Source organism: Amblyraja radiata, chromosome 4 (assembly GCF_010909765.2).
Source record: "Amblyraja radiata isolate CabotCenter1 chromosome 4, sAmbRad1.1.pri, whole genome shotgun sequence".
Lineage (NCBI taxonomy): Eukaryota > Metazoa > Chordata > Chondrichthyes > Rajiformes > Rajidae > Amblyraja > Amblyraja radiata.
Window position 1 is genome coordinate 90,561,573 of NC_045959.1, and position 20,052 is coordinate 90,581,624.

Below are 20,052 nucleotides of genomic sequence, written 5' to 3' on the forward strand. Positions count from 1 at the left end.
AAAGTTACACCTCACGACATGCTGGGTTTCCCATATCAGGTTTATTCGTGTTCTGTAAGGAGGAGAATCTGCCTTCCTGACCTGCTCTGGCCTTGGACAAGGTTCAAAGGTTTCAATGGGGGGGGATAAAAAGCATTTTTTTCCCGACCTGGTCCTGGATTATATTTGTTGGAGTGTAAGATGTTGGTAAAGAATCGTTCCTACGGCCGTTCTGTGTGTTTTAAAAAAAAATTCACCCGACAAGTTAATCGCTGGAGTCATTTTAAAATCAGCTTCTGAAGCCGTCAATGCCGACAACGGGGCCGGATTTTATGTAGGGGACAGGTAAAAGAAAGTAGTTTATTTTTATGTATAAAAGTGTTTCTTAAGATGCATTCAATTCACATTTTAAGTTGCAAAACGGTGATTTTTCCCCCCAAAGAATCGGCAGTGTATTTGCTGCCGATATGGGGACTAAAATCACCGCAACCTCAGAGTTCCAAATGGTCCCGTTCCAGAAAAACCCACAGGCAAGTTGATTTAAATGGCCATTAATTTACAGGTATTAAACATTCTTCCATTTGGCCTATAAACCCATGACAATGAGATTTAAAAATTATGTTATATTCTGAATTCTTGTGTGAATGTTATTTGGACACTTAGGCTATTTAAAAATGTTAATCTTAAGAAATTGATAGATGTTTAGATCTAGTAATTGAATTTTGTAATTAGCTACAATTAGGTAACTAACTCTAGTTTATATGCTAACTATATGCTTTAATTTCAAGTCATCTAAGTAAGATTGTTTCATATTTGTTTCAGAATGCTTCAATCTATAATAACTGAACATTTCTTTCAGTTCTCTTAAATTTTAAGAAAGTTATGGGCTTTTAAATGTCCACGATCACAGCTTTTTTGTTATGTCCATAGAAAATCAATAGGGAACAAGATGCCAATTTCCGAGTATGAAAATGGCCATAACTTTTTTAATACTGAAGATATGAAAGTGAATTAGGTGTCAAATTAAACTTATTTTTATGCTTTATCTGATGGGATAAATTAAAGACTTTTTAAAATCTCAACATTTTGTAACATTGCTACTCACTGCCCCCTGAAATGGCCGAACAAGACATTCAGTTCAAATACAAATAGGGGACAAATAATTATTCTTTGGTTAATGAACCCCCTGTGGCGTTCATGTGATTCTTCATTTTCTTTGCAATCGTGAGACTGGAGAGATTGCAGCTGAAATTTGACACCCAGGAGGTTTTGTTTTGCTGTGTCGGCTTGGCAGCATCGACGTGCGTTTGACTCTTCACTGCAGTTCAAAAGCAAGTATCCCTCGCAATGGTAATTTAATGAATAAACAAATAGTCGAAAATCGTGAATAAAATCCCGGACAATAATGGACGAAACGGGCCGTCAGGTCTCAGGGCCCAGCAAAGGCCGGCTCCATGGCAACGGCCAAACGCGGCTCGAGCCGTTGCCTGGCGACGGGATGGGCGTCACCCGCCCCTGATTGTCGCCGCGTGTAATCCGCGAGTGCCGAGCTGGGCCGCGCCAACCGACCCGAGCCAAGCCCACCCCACCCCACCCGACCCGAGCCAAGCCCACCCCACCCCACCCGACCTGACATCAGCGCCACCCGACCCGACCGAGCCAAGCCCACCCCACATCACCCCACCCGACCCGACCCGACCCGACCCGAACCAAGCCCACCCCACCCGACCCGAGCCAAGCCCACCCCACCCCACCCGACCTCTGCGCCACCCGACCCGACCCTGCCAAGCCCACCCCACCCCACCCGACCTGACATCAGCGCCACCCGATCCGACCCCACCGGGCGCCGCGGATCACGACCTCACCTCAACGGTCGCCGCAGCCGCCGCGACTGAATAGTGGCAACGACCGAGCAAAGCGAGAGTTTAAACGTCGGTGAGGTTTATATTGAATTACTTATGCATGTCTGCTTTTAACGTTTTGCTTATAACACAACTTTGATGGTATAATGGCATAAAGCTGAGAAATACAGCGCAAAATCCGCACGACCAGCAATCCCCGCACATATCCTACTAGGGACAATCTACATCTATACCAAGCCAATTAACCTACAATTTATAATCTACCAAGTAGATTGCTGTTGCTGCTGTATCCTGCTGAATGAATATGACTCTGAATGTCCTGACCGAGTCTACTTCTGACCCACGGACATGGTTAGTACTACCATATCTTAAATGTTGCAGTTCACCATCACCCAAAGGTTGCAACCAAAGATCATATGATCTATGATCTTTGGTTGCAACTCTACCGCTGCGCTAATGGTAGAGTAGAGTCGTAGATTAATACAGTATGAAAACAGCCCCTTTGGCCCAACTCGCCCACACTGGTCAACAATGTCCCAGCTACCCTAGTCCCATTTGCCTCCATAACCCTCCAAACCTGTCCTATCCATGCACATGTCCAACTGTTTCTTAAACGTTGAGATAGTCCCAGCCTAAACTACCTCCTCTGGCAGCTTGTTCCATATACCCACCCCCCTTGAACCTGTGTTCTCTGGTCCTCGATTCCCCCACTCAGGTAAATGTACACCTAATCATCTACCCAATCTATTCCTCTCATGATTTTGTGTACCTCTATAAGATCTCCCCTCATCCTCCTATGCTCCATGGAATAGAGACCCAGCCTACTCAACCTCTCCCTATAACTCACACCCTCTAGTCCTAGCAACATCCTCGTAAATCTTTTCTGAACCCTTTCAAGCTTGACAATATCTTTCCTATAACATGGTGCACAGAACAGAATACAATATTCTAAATGCGCTCACCAACGTCTTATACAACTGCAACATGACCTCCCAACTTTTATACTCAATACTCTGACTGATGAAGGCCAAAGTGCCAAAAGCCTTTTTGACCACCTGCGACTCGACCTTCATGTAACCATGCACATGTACTCCCAGATCCCTCTGCTCTACAACACTACCCAGACAGAGGCCTACCATTTACTGTGTAGGTCCTGCCCTTTTTCGAGGTCTCAAAATGCAACACCTCACACTTCTCTGTATTAAATTCCATCAACCATTCCTCCGCCCACCTGGCCTATCGATCCAGATCCTGCTGCAATCGTTCACAACCATCTTCACTATCTGCAAAACCACTAACTTTTGTATCATCAGGAAACTTGCTAATCTTGCCGGTATGTTGTCATCCAAATCATTGATGTGGATGACAAACAGTAACGGGCCCAGCACCGAACCCTGAGGCACACAACTAGTCACAGGCCTCCAGTCTGAAAAGCAACCTACCGCCATCCCCCTCTGCTTCCTTCCATGGAGCTAATTTGCTATCCATTCAGCTATCCATCCTTGGATCCTATGAGATCTAACATTCCAGAGCAGCCTACCATGCGGAACCTTGTTGAATGCCTTACTAAAGTCCCTGTATTCAACATCTACAGCTCTGCCTTCATCAACCTTTTTGCTCACGTCTTCAAAAAAATCAATCAGATTTGTGAGACACGACCTTCCACGTACAAAGCCATGCTGACTGTCCCAAATCAGCCCTTGCCCATCCAAATGCCTGTATATCCTATCCCTCAGAATTCTCTCCAGTAACTTACCAACTACAGATGTAAAGCTCAACGGCCAATAATTTCCAGCATTTTCCCTGCAGAGCTTCTTGAAAAGAGGCACAACATTTGTCACCCTCCAATCCTCTGGCACCTCTCCTGTATTTAAGGACGACTTGTAAATTTCAACAAGGACTCCCGCAATTTCCTCTCTAGTTTCCCGTAATGTTTTCAGATATATCTGATCAGACCCCGGAGATTTGTGTACTTTCAAGCACGACAGTACCTTCTGTACTTCCTCGACGGTAACCCTGACTGCTCTCATGACACTTCCAGTGACTGCTCGAATATCCTCCGTCCTACTGTCTTTCTCCTCGGTAAATACAAAGGAGAAACACTCATTGAGGACCTTGCCCATCTCCCGTGTCTCCACACAGAGGCGACTGCTTTTATTTCTGAGAGGTCCCATTCTCTCTCTGGTTCCCCTTTTCCCCCTAATGTATTTATAAAATCTTTTAGGATTGTCTTTTATGCTACCTGCCAGAGCTATCTCCTGGACCCTTTTTGCCCTCCTGATCTTTTTTAGTTTGCTTCTTAGTTCCCCAAACTCCTCCAGGGATGCACTTGATCCCAGCTGCATTGCGTGTTGCAATACCCTTCTGGGTCAGAGTCTGTGGATCGGTAGGTTTAGAGTGATATGGGTCAAACGCGGGCAAATAGGACCAGCTTAGATGGACATATTGGCCAGCATGGACGGCCCGATTTCCTGCTGTATGAATATGACTCTATAAATGTCCTGATCTGAGTCTCATGATCTACTCCTGATCCACGGACATGGTAGTACTAAAAAGACTTACGATATCTTAAAAGTTGTAGTTTGCCTGGATTGTTTTGCCATCACCCCCAATTTAGCAATACTAGAAGGACTGCATTGTGCCAATGATGCAGCTTGACAGTCTGAGGATAAATGAAAGAGACTATAACTGTTGTTAGGATGATGCTTTCGCCTCAAAGACTTCTGAAATACTTTCCTTTTCTGGAAATGTCCATCATCTTCCCCCCCCCCTCGCCCCCCCCCCCCCCCCCCCCCCTCCCATCTCTGCAGACAGAAGAGAGGTAGAGTCCCCTTGGTCCTTTCTCCACACAATGGTATAACCAGAATATCACCTTTGCCATTTATGCTGCCCTCTCACTTATATATACTGGCTATCTTCCCTTTACCTTCTGCCCTGAAACTGGAACTATCCCTTTGCTTCCATAGATACTACTCGACTTGCTAAGCTCTCCCAGCTGTTTATTTTCACAATTTCTACTTCTTTTGCCGAATATGTGTTCCACATGCTTGCATGAAAACATTATAATTACAGTGGAGTTTGAGAAGCTGAGCAAAGGAGATGACATCCTTATATGAGACAGGTTGTAAGGAGGTGTACACACAAAATGCTGAAATAACTCAGCTGGTGAGGCTCAGGAGGTGTAATGGAGGTAACTGAGGGAGTCTGTGGCTGTATAGTAGATATTGATGGTTAGCTTGTCTCCTGAGATGGAGGCAGTGAGATCCAGAAAAATAAGTGAAGTGTCAAAGTTAGTTAAATTAAATTTTATGGCAGAGTCGAAGTTGGTGACAAAGGTAATAAAAGTGACAAGTTCTGCACAAGTGTATGAAGCGATACCAGTGCAGAACGCAGCAACAATGTTGATAAGAGTGGAGAAAGAATGAAGTGGGTTGCCGGAGTAGGTTGGAAATAAAGTTAGCCAACAATATGTCAGGCATAGCTAAGGGCCATGCAAGTGTCCATGGCTACACCTTTGACTTTTAGAAAGTGGAAGAAGTTGAAAGAAAAGTTGTTGAGAGACAACCTTTTGCAGACGTGACAGGGTGGATGCAGATGTTTCGTCTGGCTTAAAATTCTAGAACCATTTTAGATATGTGTGCCAGAAACAAGGGACAGATTTTTTCGCCCTGACATCTTACAACTAGCGGTATGAATGTTTTTTTCTCTAATTTCAAGTAACCCCTGCATTTCCTCCGCTGCCCTCTGCCCATCCTCCCCTAATTCGTCCTACCAGTTTCACTATTGGCATTCCCATATTTATCTTGTTATCACACTTTCCCCAGCCAACAATGAGCCATTATGGGCTCCACCCTTCTTGAGGTAATCAGTTGGGGGCCCTAATTTGTTCCCACCTTTTATTGCCTCCAGTTACTCCCCCCCCCCCCCCCCCCCCCCCCCCCCCAACATCACCCCCATCTACTTTCAGTCTGAAAAAGGGTTCTGACCCAAAACATCACCTTTTCAACTTCTCCAGCGATGCTGCCTGACGCACTGAGTTATGCCAGTATTTTGCACCTGCAGATCATTTAGGACTTGTTTCATTCAGAGGTGGATAGTTTTTGAAATTCTCTACTTGGAGGACTGTAGAAACAGTTATTAAGTTCATTCTAAAAAGAGCGATTCCTGCTCATTCCTGAAATCAAGAAAAATCCAATTGAGGTGGGAGGTCAGGTGGAGTCCGTTTACACGGCTGAATGTTCCCCACCTGCTTCCCATCTCTTTTGTTTGTGTAAAAATATTGGAAATAAATCTGAAATCTTCCTTTCTTTCTCAGACCTAATCCTCTCCAGTGAAATGAGTAGAGTTTCTGAACTGTGCCAGATTTAACCTTCCATTGGCCCAGAATGTGAACTGCTGAAAACATCAAGATGGTGCGTTGTCACTGACAAATCCAACATCAGGAGGGCAGGCAGTATAACTAGCAATAATCTGTTAGGAAGTCTGTGACTTCCATGTGGGCATGTGTTGCACAGAGTTTGGTTAGCAAGCTCAGAACAATGTGTAATTTTCAGAGTGTTGATACACTTTAGTTGGAAAAGGAATGGATGATTCAAGATTCTGCTGTAGAATATTGTGTTTGTCTATAAGTGGCTGTTTATTTATTTTTATAGTTAAATAAATTTAAATTTCTGTAAATGTAAGGGAGTCGCCAAAATGTCTGCAAGCCAATTGAAATCACCTAAGACCAGCTTGCCACTTTGTTCTGCCAATGGCATTGTGGAAAATCATTGGAAGTCTCGGATCGAGGGTGATTCCTGCAACAACGGCAAAAAGAAATTAAGGCTGAAGGGCAGAGAGCTGCAATCAGTTCCCCGGGAGATATTTGACCTGAGCGAGCTTCAGGTGCTGGAGATGAGCCCAAAATGGGAAAGCTGTTTGAATTACAAGATGGGCAGTGTCCCTCGTGAAATTGGTCAGCTGCGCGCCCTCACCGTGCTGAATTTAGACACCAATGACCTGCGAGAGATTCCACCTGACATTGGATCCCTGGAAAATCTGGAAATTCTGACCCTCAGTAACAACCAACTGAGCTGCCTGCCCGCCGAGATGGAGAAGCTGCAGAAATTGCAGAGCCTGCACTTGGCCAACAATAATTTTCTGGAACTCCCTGTACAGGTGTGCCAGCTCTGCCGCTTGACATTTCTGGATGCCTGTGACAACAAGATTAAGTTCATCCCCCACAGCATCTGCAATCTAAAGTATTTAGAGACCCTTCTTCTATACTTTAATGCATTGCAGAGTTTGCCTGACTCCATCTGTAATCTTACACTCCTGCGCACCCTCTGGCTGGGAAATAATAATCTAAGGAACCTGCCCGTCAAATTTGGACATTTAGTTAACCTCGACTGGGGCCGCAGCTACTCTTCTTCAAACTTTGAGGGCAATCCGCTGGAATCTCCCCCTGCTAAGATATGCAGGGGTGGTCCTGAGGAGATCAGACGTTATTTTGCTATGTGGCAAATGAAACAAAATGACCAGGTCAATAATTTGTAATTGTAAATTTATAATTAACACAATGCATTGATACCTAACCACTATGAACATTTTTTTTTTTATATGTTAATTTTATACAATTCTCTGAATGACAAAATGGGTTACCTACCTCCACCGAACTGATAACATCATATGGTTGTTGTCAACTTGGGATATAAACTTTTTTTTGTGAACAGAAGTGATGTATAAGAAATTTGGAAAAGTGGCCATACGATAATTCAAAACTAAAGATTGTGCTGTGCCACTTTTAGTGTTGCAGTGGTATTAATTAACTCTGAAATAGTACAATTTCTGTGATGCTGATCGTTTAGTAGGAGAAGTTAAATTTTTTTCTGGCACATTTGATGCAGTCAGCGATCTGAAGAGGGTAGAATAAAATTTGGCATAGCTATGGGCTGCCAAACGATTCCTTGGAAATGTCATGGCTAGAGATTCTATTCCTTCCAAGAGTGTCACTCAGCCAAGGCACCTTATCATTCAACAGTTCAGGCAGGGCAAAAAAATTGATGCTGCTTGGATTGCCATTTGTGGAGGCTGGTGCAGAGGCTGGGAGATTCAGACCTCGATCGGAGCTCAGCAACACTAAGATACATGCTGGATTGGTTACTTGAGGTGATCGTCATTCCATTAAGACTCTCTAAAAATAAGTACATGCAGAAGACGAAATTGTACTCGTTAGAAGGGATAGATAGAGGAAGAATCGTACAATTAAAAGTTAATTGTATTTGTATTGTAATTAAAATTAAGGACAAATTTTAATAAATCCTCAGAATTTTCTATTTTTGTAGAGCAAATAAGGAGAATGTTTATTGCAGTAGGAGGGTTTATAATATAATAAGATATGAAATTGATGTAATCGGAGAAACTAAAGTGAAATGAGATTATATTCTGCATGCTGCATTTGATGAAAACAAATTCAATAGTAACTTTCAAAATGAACTTGTAAATGTTGTTGAAAAACAAACAGTTGTAGAGAAAGAACGAGGTGTTGGTCAAATAGAGTGGTCTTTTCATGAAGTTAGGATTGCCACAATAGGCTACATAATTTGGTGTATTTGCATCAAATGCCACTTCTTCTTAAATAGAACAAGGTCATGCGTGACCTCGATTCTGTCCATAACCACTTAGATGTCATTATCTGCTATTCCACTTTGTTGACTAACTCGGTGGGACTTTTGTTGCCTATGAATTTCATGTCAAAAGGCAAAATAGGGAAGAAGAATTAGCCAAGGAATACCGAATTCTTCAGAAATTATAAATTGGGACAAATATATGAATTGAACATGAATGAAATAATAAATAATTGGAAAAATAAATAGAAATACAATGACCAGAGAGAGGTACCAGATTTTGTTTTGCATGGACACTAGGATGTTGTCTGCCTCACCTTTGACTAAGAATTTTTTTAGTCGTGAAAACTTCTATAGCCAATAAAATATTATATTATTGCATTGTTGGTTGTGGATTCTTTTTAGTGTCATTTTTTGTACTATGCAAAAACATTTTGGTCTTATTCAACACCACACCAAAATAATAGATTTCTTAAAAACAAATTGTATTTGCTCAATGAGCTGTCACTGTCAATATTTCAGAATAATTAATCTTCTTATCGAGTCCCCACACAAGATTAGAAATTGTTCAGCCAGAGCTGAACACACTTCTCAGCATCTGAATACAATGGTGTCTGTCTTGCGCTTCTTGTGCGTGGTGGAGGAAAGATTGGTGGAAACAGGGCCGCGACGTGAACGCTCTTTCCTTGACCCTGGAATAATTAAACAGGCAATATGAACTTTGGAAGGGTTCAAATCTGTCGGAGTCCGCACCCTGATCTGAAGCATGCATTATGAGCATCTCACAAAATTGAATCACCATTCTTTTTGAGTATTTTTACCAATTGCTGCAATTCACAGCCACATTCAGAGTAAAGAGAAAAGAACAATCAAATCAGATTCCTGTTTGTTTTGCAGTTACAACTCTTAAAGGTGCTGATGTAGATGATGATAATGTTGAGCCTTGGCTTGATATTCCTTAATGTCCACATTTACAAATGGAGGATTACCACTTAGACACAAACTAATTGAAGCAATCTGTCCAAATGTATCTTCTTATGTCACATTCTATCCAGGAAGCTGGATAAGTATATTTGGAAAAGGCAGCATTGGAAATTAGAACATTTACATCCTGAACCTTTGCTTTATTGATAATTGAAATAGTTGAGATATACAAGAAACTCTGCATAAGGAAAAATAAATCTCCTATTTAAATTATTAATTGTGTTACTTATTTTAGAATTTTCCAGCAGCAACAACTCACTAGTTCAATTATTTGGTTCAAACCCAGAGATGGGGTATACAATAATGATCAGGGTCGTAGACTACTTTTGTAATATTACTGCATTCGCATCTTTAATGCAGTTCTCATCAATGATTCATTGAGAATTTGGAAAAATACCACAATATCTTCAGAATTGGTACAAGAATTATGCAGAAATAATGTGCTTAATGATTGATTGACATTTGACAGAAAACGGGAGAGTATCCATTGCACTTTCATTATTTTGCCAATGAAATTGCATAGAAACAACAGTGTGCACGGTTTTACATTGCATCCAGTTACACTCCACAATTATCTGAATATTTTCTGGGTAGACTAAAGGGGGAAGTAAAATTTCTGAAAGTGAAATGTCTCCGAATTTTAACTCCAGTGTGTCATGTGATCCTAAGATTAGCTTGATTAACTCCTAAATTGTCACCTCTCAGGGTAAGTGGTCCGTTGAAATAATTTGGAACTACATAAACATGCTTAAAATGATAACCTTTCTTTTGAAGCAGTTCAGCTGTTTGCCCTTTGCTTCACTTAAGAAAAATATAGACGTCGGAAGGTTCCAACCTCCCTCCCACCAACTCACCGACCCACAAACTTCTGAAAATCACCCCATACCAATTATTTGAAATATCAGGCTGTCCATTTCAAATAAGTGTGCACTTGGTATCTTTGACGTGCTTTAACAGAAAGTAGAACAGGAAAATATGGAAGTATGACGTTTAAGAACAATCACTTTTGATGCCTGAAATGCAATTCTGCTTATCAGTAAATATGTTTTATTGTTTGTACATAATTCAAAGGCTTTTAAGTTGTTTGAAGACTTTAAACATTCTTCGATAATCAAGATTTCAACTATACAATGTTTTTACAGGCAGAACTTAAAAATGTTTGAGAAAATGAAGTGATTGGTTTAGAACAGTTTAAAATACCAGGAATTAAGAGAGATTTAAAAAAAATAATGTATGATCATTACGTGAATTCTTGATGTAACTCTTGAAAATAATATCATAATCACTGTAGACACAAAATGCTGGAGTAACTCAGCTGTGGGGAAACATTTCTGGAGAGAAGGAATGAGCAACGTTTCAGGTCGAGACCCCGAAAGGTCGCTTATTCCTTCTCCAGAGATGCTGCCTCACCCGCTGAGTTATTCCAGCATTTTGTGCCTACCTTCCATTTAAACCAGCATTTGCAGTTCTTTCTTACACATAATGACTGTTTTCTGTTATTTGGACGGCCCTTTCATGCTCATAGATTTCTTGCCAATTCCCATACCCATGTAGAGATGAGGTGGACCCATGCATGAAGAAGCATCACAGATACCAGGAAATCCTCTTAGCCCATGTGGGCCTGGATGTCCTTGTTCACCTGGAAGGCCAATTTCACCACGGGCACCATCACGGCCATCCTTTCCAATGCCAGGCATACCGACAATACCTACAAAAGACAATAAATGTAGCAAGACCCTTTTGATGGTAATAGATGATGATAATAGTTTTTTTAAAGCAAAGAGAACTGAGCCGAATCCCAAAGAAACAAGTTCTCTTTTCAAATTTGTAAAACCCTAAGCACTGCCAAAATTAACTTAAACGTTAAGTAACGTTAAAACTCTGAGACTCAATCAAGGTGAAGAAGTTTATTTTCGAATGTTAGGGGACCGAACTGAACACTTGATGTAATTGGAACTGAAGACCAGCAGGTAACTGATTGTAACGTGAATGGTACTTTCACGTTCATAAATTTCTGCCTGCTGGCCAACCCCAATGAATTTGGTCTTTGGAAGAAATTGAAAAATGGAAAGGTGGAATAATTTTTAAATGATCTTTGTACAAATATCATTGAAAGTAAATATGTAGATTCCGCAAGAAATCAGCATGACAGCGTGAAAATCAATATCTCTAGTTTATTCTGTTTTTTCTTTCCACAGATGCCTGACCCTCTGGTCTGATTATATTATTTATATAAGCAGACCAGTGAGTATGATTATATGCAGTTTGCAGATTTGGATGTGAGTGGAAATTACTTATTATTAGTGTGCCTAGTATGTAGTTGGAGTGTCACTGAACTGTATGTAAAAAAATAATTTCACTGATCTTAGGTACATGTGACAAAGTACCATTGAACCAGCTCTGATCTCCCTACCTAACTATCAATAACTGAAATTTTCCTATAAAGAGTCGGGGTCATAGAATCATGTCTTGCATGCAGAGTTTATTCATCTATTCTGGCTTGCACTAGCTTATACAGCTGTGCTGTAAGCTTAATACTTACCGGGTGATCCTTGTGGGCCTGGTGATCCGCGAAGACCGATACCTTCTACACCCTTCTCACCCCTTTCTCCTTGTTGTCCTGCCACACAAAGTCAGAGTTTAAGCTCAATTTTAAGAGCAGAAATCAACATGAAAATAATTTGCAATATTTCTAAACAGTTTTATTGACACTATTTATTCTGATCCTGATGAAGGGCCTTGACCCGAAACATTGACCATCCCTTTGCCTCCACAGATGCTGCTTGAACCACTGAGATGTTCAAGCAGTTTATTTTTTTGTTGAAGGTTTCCATTGAATATAAAGTCACCTTGGATCGCTTCAAATCATTTGTGCTGAAGTTTTTTGGAAGAGTAGTGATTTCTCCACTCAAGCCCTCATTTAGGACCATGAAATAATAACATGAATGGATGCAGTCAATGGCAATGTTCCCAGTTTTTGTTTGTAGTGGGACAAGTTAGGTTGAGATGCAGTTCTGGACTGGACTCCTCAAGAGGTGGACTGAATGAAACTATACCAACTTGTCCATACTGTTTTGCTGCATGCAGGATACATGCACTTCCATCCTGTATCAAAGTCAAATTTATTCGTCACATGCACCAACATGTACAGTGAAATTAATTTGCCATGCAGCGATACAGTTGAATAAAAGAACACACAATACATAGAAACATAGAAACATAGAAATTAGGTGCAGGAGTAGGCCATTCGGCCCTTCGAGCCTGCACCGCCATTCAATATGATCATGGCTGATCATCCAACTCAGTATCCCGTACCTGCCTTCTCCCCATACCCTCTGATCCCCTTAGCCACAGGGCCACATCTAACTCCCTCTTAAATATAGCCAATGAACTGGCCTCGACTACCCTCTGTGGCAGAGAGTTCCAGAGATTCACCACTCTCTGTGTGAAAACAGTTCTTCTCATCTCGGTTTTAAAGGATTTCCCCCTTATCCTTAAGCTGTGACCCCATGTCCTGGACTTCCCCAACATCGGGAGCAATCTTCCTGCATCTAGCCTGTCCAACCCCTTAAGAATTTTATAAGTTTCTATAAGATCCCCTCTCAATCTTACATAATTGTATAAGGGGTAAGAGTGTTGTAAAAACAAGCCTGAAGGCTTTGTGTCTCAATGCAAGGAGCATTCGTAATAAGGTGGATGAGTTGAATGTGCAGATAGCTATTAATGACTATGATATAGTTGGGATTACGGAGACATGGCTCCAGGGTGACCAAGGCTGGGAGCTGAACATCCAGGGATATTCAATATTCAGGAGGGATAGAGAGAAAGGAAAAGGAGGTGGGGTAGCGTTGCTGATTAGAGAGGAGATTAACGCAATGGAAAGGAAGGACATTAGTTTGGAGGATGTGGAATCGGTATGGGTAGAGCTGCGAAACACTAAGGGGGAGAAAACGCTGGTGGGTGTTGTGTACAGGCCACCTAACGGTAGTAGTGAAGTTGGAGATGGTATCAAGCAGGAAATTAGAAATGCGTGCGACAAAGGCAAAACCGTTATAATGGGTGACTTCAATCTACATATAGATTGGGTGAATCAAATTGGCAGGGGTGCTGAGGAAGAGGATTTCTTGGAATGTATGCGGGATAGTTATCTAAATCAACATGTAGAGGAACCAACGAGAGAGCAGGCTATTTTAGACTGGGTATTGAGTAATGAGGAAGGATTAGTTAGCAGTCTTGTTGTACGTGCCCCCTTGGGCAAGAGTGACCATAATATGGTTGAGTTCTTCATTAGGATGGAGAGTGACATTGTTAATTCAGAAACAATGGTTCTGAACTTAAAGAAAGGTAACTTTGAGGGTATGAGACGTGAATTGGCCAAGATTGACTGGCAATTAATTCTAAAAGGGTTGACGGTGGATATGCAATGGAAGACATTTAAAGACTGCATGGATGAACTACAAAAATTGTTCATCCCAGTTTGACAAAAGAATAAACCAGGGAAGGTAGTACATCCGTGGATAACAAGGGAAATCAGGGATAGTATCAAAGCGAAGGATGATGCGTACAAATTAGCCAGAAAAAGCAGCATACTGGAGGACTGGGAGAAATTCAGAGACCAGCAGAGGAGGACAAAGGGCTTAATTAGGAACGGAAAAATAGATTATGAATGAAAACTGGCAGGGAACATAAAAACTGACTGCAAAAGTTTTTATAGATATGTGAAAAGAAAGATTAGTTAAAACAAATGTAGGTCCCTTGCAGTCAGAAACAGGTGAGTTGATCATGGGGAACAAGGATATGGCAGACCAATTGAATAACTACTTTGGTTCCGTCTTCACTAAGGAAGACATAAATAATCTGCCGGAAATAGCAGGGGACCGCGGGTCAAAGGAGTTGGAGGAATTGAGTGAAATCCAGGTTAGCCGGGAAGTGGTGTTGGGTAAATTGAATGGATTAAAGGCCGATAAATCCCCAGGGCCAGATAGGCTGCATCCCAGAGTACTTAAGGAAGTAGCTCCAGAAATAGTGGATGCATTAGTAATAATCTTTCAAAACTCTTTAGATTCTGGAGTAGTTCCTGAGGATTGGCGGGTAGCAAACGTAACCCCACTTTTTAAGAAGGGAGGGAGAGAGAAAACGGGGAATTACAGACCAGTTAGTCTAACATCGGTAGTGGGGAAACTGCTAGAGTCAGTTATTAAAGATGGGATAGCAGCACATTTGGAAAGTGGTGAAATCATTGGACAAAGTCAGCATGGATTTACAAAAGGTAAATCATGTCTGACGAATCTTATAGAATTTTTCGAGGATGTAACTAGTAGCGTGGATAGGAGAGAACCAGTGGATGTGGTGTAACTGGACTTCCAGAAGGCTTTCGACAAGGTCCCACATAAGAGATTAGTATACAAACTTAAAGCACACGTCATTTCGGGTTCAGTATTGATGTGGATAGAGAACTGGCTGGCAAACAGGAAGCAAAGAGTAGGAGTAAACGGGTCCTTTTCACAATGGCAGGCAGTGACTTGTGGGGTACCGCAAGGCTCAGTGCTGGGACCCCAGCTATTTACAATATATATTAATGATCTGGATGAGGGAATTGAAGGCAATATCTCCAAGTTTGCGGATGACACTAAGCTGGGGGGCAGTGTTAGCTGTGAGGAGGATGCTAGGAGACTGCAAGGTGACTTGGATAGGCTGGGTGAGTGGGCAAATGTTTGGCAGATGCAGTATAATGTGGATAAATGTGAGGTTATCCATTTTGGTGGCAAAAACAGGAAAGCAGACTATTATCTAAATGGTGGCCGACTAGGAAAAGGGGAGATGCAGCGAGACCTGGGTGTCATGGTACACCAGTCATTGAAAGTAGGCATGCAGGTGCAGCAGGCAGTGAAGAAAGCGAATGGTATGTTAGCTTTCATAGCAAAAGGAATTGAGTATAGGAGCAGGGAGGTTCTACTGCAGTTGTACAGGGTCTTGGTGAGACCACACCTGGAGTATTGCGTACAGTTTTGGTCTCCAAATCTGAGGAAGGACATTATTGCCATAGAGGGAGTGCAGAGAAGGTTCACCAGACTGATTCCTGGGATGTCAGGACTGTCTTATGAAGAAAGACGGATAGACTTGGTTTATACTCTCTAGAATTTAGGAGATTGAGAGGGGATCTTATAGAAACTTATAAAATTCTTAAGGGGTTGGACAGGCTAGATGCAGGAAGATTGCTCCCGATGTTGGGGAAGTCCAGGACAAGGGGTCACAGCTTAAGGATAAGGGGGAAATCCTTTAAAACCGAGATGAGAAGAACTTTTTTCACACAGAGAGTGGTGAATCTCTGGAACTCTCTGCCACAGAGGGTAGTCGAGGCCAGTTCATTGGCTATATTTAAGAGGGAGTTAGATGTGGCCCTTGTGGCTAAGGGGATCAGAGGGTATGGAGAGAAGGCAGGTACGGGATACTGAGTTGGATGATCAGCCATGATCATATTGAATGGCGGTGCAGGCTCGAAGGGCCGAATGGCCTACTCCTGCACCTAATTTCTATGTTTCTATGTTTCTAATCTCCTAAATTCTAGAGAGTATAGAATACACAATAGAATTTAACACAAACATCCACCACAGCATTCTTCACTGGTGGAAGGCAACAAAGTTCAGTCAGTCCTCCTCTTGTTCATCCGTAGTCAGGGCCATAAACCCCCTAAAGTCGCCGCTACGGATGGCTGGATCTACATGCCCTCTCGTCGGGATGATCAAAACTCCAACGTCGGGACGGTCGAACACACTCCACGGCTTGGAGTTCCCGAATCGGCCACTTTCCTACCGGAGACCGTGGCTTCAGGATGTCATAGGCCGCAGGCCAGCGGTCGGAGCTCTTCTCCGGCGATCCCCGGCAAGGGATCCCAGACTCCGGATGGTAAGGTCATGCCATGCCCGCGGCTAGAAGCTCTGCAGACCACAGCCCCATGATGCCAAAGTCACCAGGCCAGCAATCGGAGCACTCCTTTCTGGTGACCCCTGGCAAGGGTTTGCCCCTGCTCCACGATGGAATAGTCCACGCTGAAGCTCCGGGAAAGGCCGCTCCAATCCAAGCTGTTAGACCGCGGAAGGGAGGCGGAGAAGCGACATGGAAAAAGTCGCCTTTCCGTCGAGGAAGTGACTGAAAAACGGTTTCCCTCTTTTCCCCCCCACCACCACCCACACAAGACATACCGAGAGACACTAAAACAAACATTTGGACATACTAAAAAAAACAAATAAAGGGCGAAATAATGAACATGCTGCTGGCAGGGCAGCCAACTCGCAGCGCCCCCACTCGACCTACTCAAATGGCCATTTCTCTTAACGACAAGATCAGAAGCAGGAAAAGACAACAGGTACAGCCTGGCACTATTAAGACACTGGGGAAATGTTAGCATTGAACATTTAGGGAATACAACAACCAATTCAAACATTGAGACTGAAAATCATGCAAAATTTCCCCCGGGCCCAAGATTATCTAAAGGATTTATGTACTTGCCTTTTGATCCTGGTTGACCAGGGTAACCTTGGTGACCTTTGATACCTTTTGGGCCGACAGCACCTGGATGGCCTGCAACTCCTGGAGGTCCAGCAGGTCCTGGAGGACCAGATGGTCCAGGCCGGCCTGGTTGTCCAGGCATTACTGGTTGCCTTAAGCTAGCAGACAGTTGAGACATTTGCTCTTGAAAAGAAAATAATTCTCATAAATATATTTACCTTTTAACATTCTTATTGTTCCAAGAAGATTAGTCACTATCAATGGTAATTAGAACTGTAAACACAGGGAATGTTGGGAAGCCAACAACCTACAACTGAATAAGTCTCTACAAAATTTGCTTTACCAGATCTTTACTAGATTATCCCTACATCATCTCAAGGATACTCAGCTATAATCTTATTGAAGGCCAAAACACTTAAAGACACAAAGGGCTGGAGTAATTCAGCAGGTCATGCTGCATCCCTGGAGAACATGTATAGGTGACATAACCTGAAGAAGGGTCTCAACCCAAAATGTCACCCATTCCTTCTTTCTAGAGATGCTGCCTGTCCCGCTGAGTTACTCCAGCATTTTGTGTCTATGTATAGGTGACCTATCGAGTCAAGACCGTTCTAAACAGACTTGACACGTTAAATAGAAAATTAATGTTTTGTTTAATCAATTCTAATTGCCCAATCTACGGGTTAACTTGTTGAGACTTTGACATAACTTCAGGTAAAATCTCTGGCCAGGAAAAATAAAATTATGAAACCTTAATTCTTTAATGTAAGTGGAATGGGAATCTGGAATTCTCTATTCTAAAACAGATATTCTTGATGTTCATTATTCTGAGGGCAGTACTGAACAAATGTTAATAGCTCCAGCAGAAAGTTACTACCTTTTTTATGCTGCCATTTTGCCCAATCTCAATGAGAAATTTGGATGCAAATGGAAAAAGACAGGGGCAGAAATCACACACTGCTTGGAAATACCCTTAATTAATTCATATACTGCTAATTATTTTAAAGAATTCAACATTTCTAAAAGAAGTAGAAGACAATTACATTTTGTATACGTTTGTTAAGTGAAATATTTTCTCAGGATAATGTCAAAACCTTAAGGAGCAGGCAATGAATACCAGGCAGTTGGAAAGTCAGATCTTAAGACTTTTTAAGATGGAAAATGTCAAATTCCAGTATCCACTCACCTTGAATTATGCTCATGCATACCTCCCTGATCCGGTGTTCACTTGCATCTTTGCCCTGTGGAAGGTTTGTTTTAACACAATGTGGTCAGTGCTTGTTTCCCTGAATTTGCAACACTTAACACTTCCCAGCGAACCGCGGAGTAGCCGAGGCTGGTGCCCCCACGGGTCGGAGCCCGCGGCGGCAAAGGCTGACCTTCCAGAGCAGCCTACCATGTGGAACTTTGTCAAATGCTTTACTGAAATTCATTTTCTACAAGTAAATCTATACGTATACGCACTCTTGAACTTCCTTAAATGAGCTGACATATCAATATAGGTTGGTTGGCTCATTGCAATTTACCTGCAGTATTTCATAAGCAGTGGGCTTAGCAGCTTTGCATGCTGAATTTCCCCTCAATACACAGGGAAAATCTTCTCTTAGATACTCACATGTTTACCTGGTGAGCCAGGAAACCCCGGAGTTCCTTGTATTCCTTCCATTCCTCGAGCACCAACTGGACCTGGTGGTCCCTGAAGCCCATGCCATCCACGAGGTCCTTGTGAACCAGTTTGGCCTTTACCACCGAGAGTGCCAACCTATGAATGTGAATCAGAAAGGCTTGACTGGCAGTTTTCTATATTCCATTTTAATAGTGCAAAACAGAAAGTTTTAATGCACCAATTTCATTCAGTTAATTAGTTCTTGATTGCCTTGTAACAATATCTTAATTATTGATGATTTTGGATAAATATTCTCATTTCAAATTATGGATCTAATTTTGCAGAACACATTTAAATAGATAGTATCATGGACAGTGAAGATAGTTATCGTGAATTAATCTGATTAGGGATAGTCAACATGGATTTGTTTGTGGGAGAATGTCTCGCAAAACTGATTACGTTTTGTGAAGATGTAAACAAAAGGTTTGATGAGGGCAGGGCTGTAGATGTTGTAGAAAATGGATTTCAGTAAAGCATTTGACAAAGTTCCACATGGTAGGCTGCTCTGGAAGGTCAGGTTGTATGGGATCCAAGGAGAGATAGCTGAATGGACAGAAAATTTGCTTCATGGAAGGAAGCTGAGCATGATGGTAGAACGTTGCTTCTCAGACTGGAGGCCTGTGACTAGTGGTGTGCTTCAGGGTTCGGTGCTGGGCATATTAGTGTGTTGTCATCAATGTCAATGATTTGGATGAGTATGTACATGGCATGGTTAGCACGTTTGCAAATGACATAAAAGTGGGTGGGATTGTAGCTAGTGAAGATAGTTGTGAAAAATTGCAGCAGGATCATGATCGGTTGGACAGGTGGGTTGCAGAATGGTTGATGGAATTTATTACAGAGAAATGTGAGGTGTGGCATTTTGGAAAGTCTAACATGGGCAGGACCTACACAGTGAATGGTAGGGCTCTGGGAAGTTCTGTAGAGCGGAGGGAATCAGGAGTGAACGTACATAGTTCATTGAAGGTGGCATCGCAGCTAGATAGGGTGATCAAAAAGGCTTTTGGCACATTGGCCTTCATCAGTATTGAGTATAGAAGTTGGGAGGTCATGGTGCCGTTATATAAGATGTTGGGGGTGGGGTGGGAGGGGGGGGGGGAGCTGCATTTAGAGTATTATGTTCAGTTCTGGGCACCATGGTATAGGAAAAAGGTCGTTAAGTTGGAAAGGGTACAGAGAAGATTTACAAGGATGTTGCCAGGACTCGAGGGTCTTAGCTGTGGAGAGAGGTTGAGCAGGCTGGAACTCTATTCCCTGGAGCGCAGGTGGATGAGAAGTCATCTTATAGAGGTGTATAAAATCATGAGAGGAATATATTGGGTGGACACACTCTCTCTTGCCAAGAGTGGGGGAATTAAGATTCAGAGAGCATAGGTTTATGGTGAAGGGAAAGATATTATAGGAATCTGAGGGGTAACCTTTTCATGCAAAGGTGGTGGTTGTATGG

The 20,052-nt window shown here is 42.3% G+C and overlaps 2 protein-coding genes across 5 annotated transcripts in view; one reads left to right on the plus strand and one right to left on the minus strand.

Moving 5' to 3' along the window:
- The first annotated feature begins 1,519 nt into the window (after window positions 1-1,519).
- On the plus strand, window positions 1,520-8,827 carry LOC116972369 (plant intracellular Ras-group-related LRR protein 7-like). 3 transcript variants are annotated; one of them, XM_033019948.1, is made up of 3 exons: window positions 1,805-1,914; window positions 2,113-2,192; window positions 6,157-8,026. In XM_033019948.1, the coding sequence occupies exon 3, from the start codon at window positions 6,537-6,539 to the stop codon at window positions 7,374-7,376; it is 840 nt and encodes a 279-aa protein (XP_032875839.1). In that variant the 5' UTR covers window positions 1,805-1,914; window positions 2,113-2,192; window positions 6,157-6,536; the 3' UTR covers window positions 7,377-8,026. The 3 variants fall into 3 exon arrangements, with proteins under 3 accessions (XP_032875840.1, XP_032875839.1, XP_032875837.1); XM_033019949.1 differs by lacking the exon at window positions 2,113-2,192 and having other exon boundaries at window positions 1,520-1,914; window positions 6,157-8,827; XM_033019946.1 differs by having other exon boundaries at window positions 1,805-2,192; window positions 6,525-8,026.
- Window positions 8,828-10,823: 1,996 nt separating this feature from the next.
- Window positions 10,824-20,052, minus strand: part of LOC116972370 (collagen alpha-1(IX) chain-like) — a 139,837-nt gene continuing 130,608 nt past the window's right edge. Inside the window, exons 33-37 of one of the 2 annotated variants that reach the window (XM_033019950.1) lie at window positions 18,555-18,701; window positions 18,126-18,180; window positions 16,940-17,122; window positions 11,973-12,050; window positions 10,824-11,138 (exon numbers count right to left, since the gene is read on the minus strand). In XM_033019950.1, the coding sequence (XP_032875841.1) occupies window positions 10,927-11,138; window positions 11,973-12,050; window positions 16,940-17,122; window positions 18,126-18,180; window positions 18,555-18,701 (675 nt within the window). In that variant the 3' untranslated portion in view covers window positions 10,824-10,926. Of the gene's footprint in view, window positions 11,139-11,972; window positions 12,051-16,939; window positions 17,123-18,125; window positions 18,181-18,209; window positions 18,319-18,527; window positions 18,702-20,052 lie in introns of those variants that run through there. The other variant, XM_033019951.1, reaches the window with a different exon arrangement.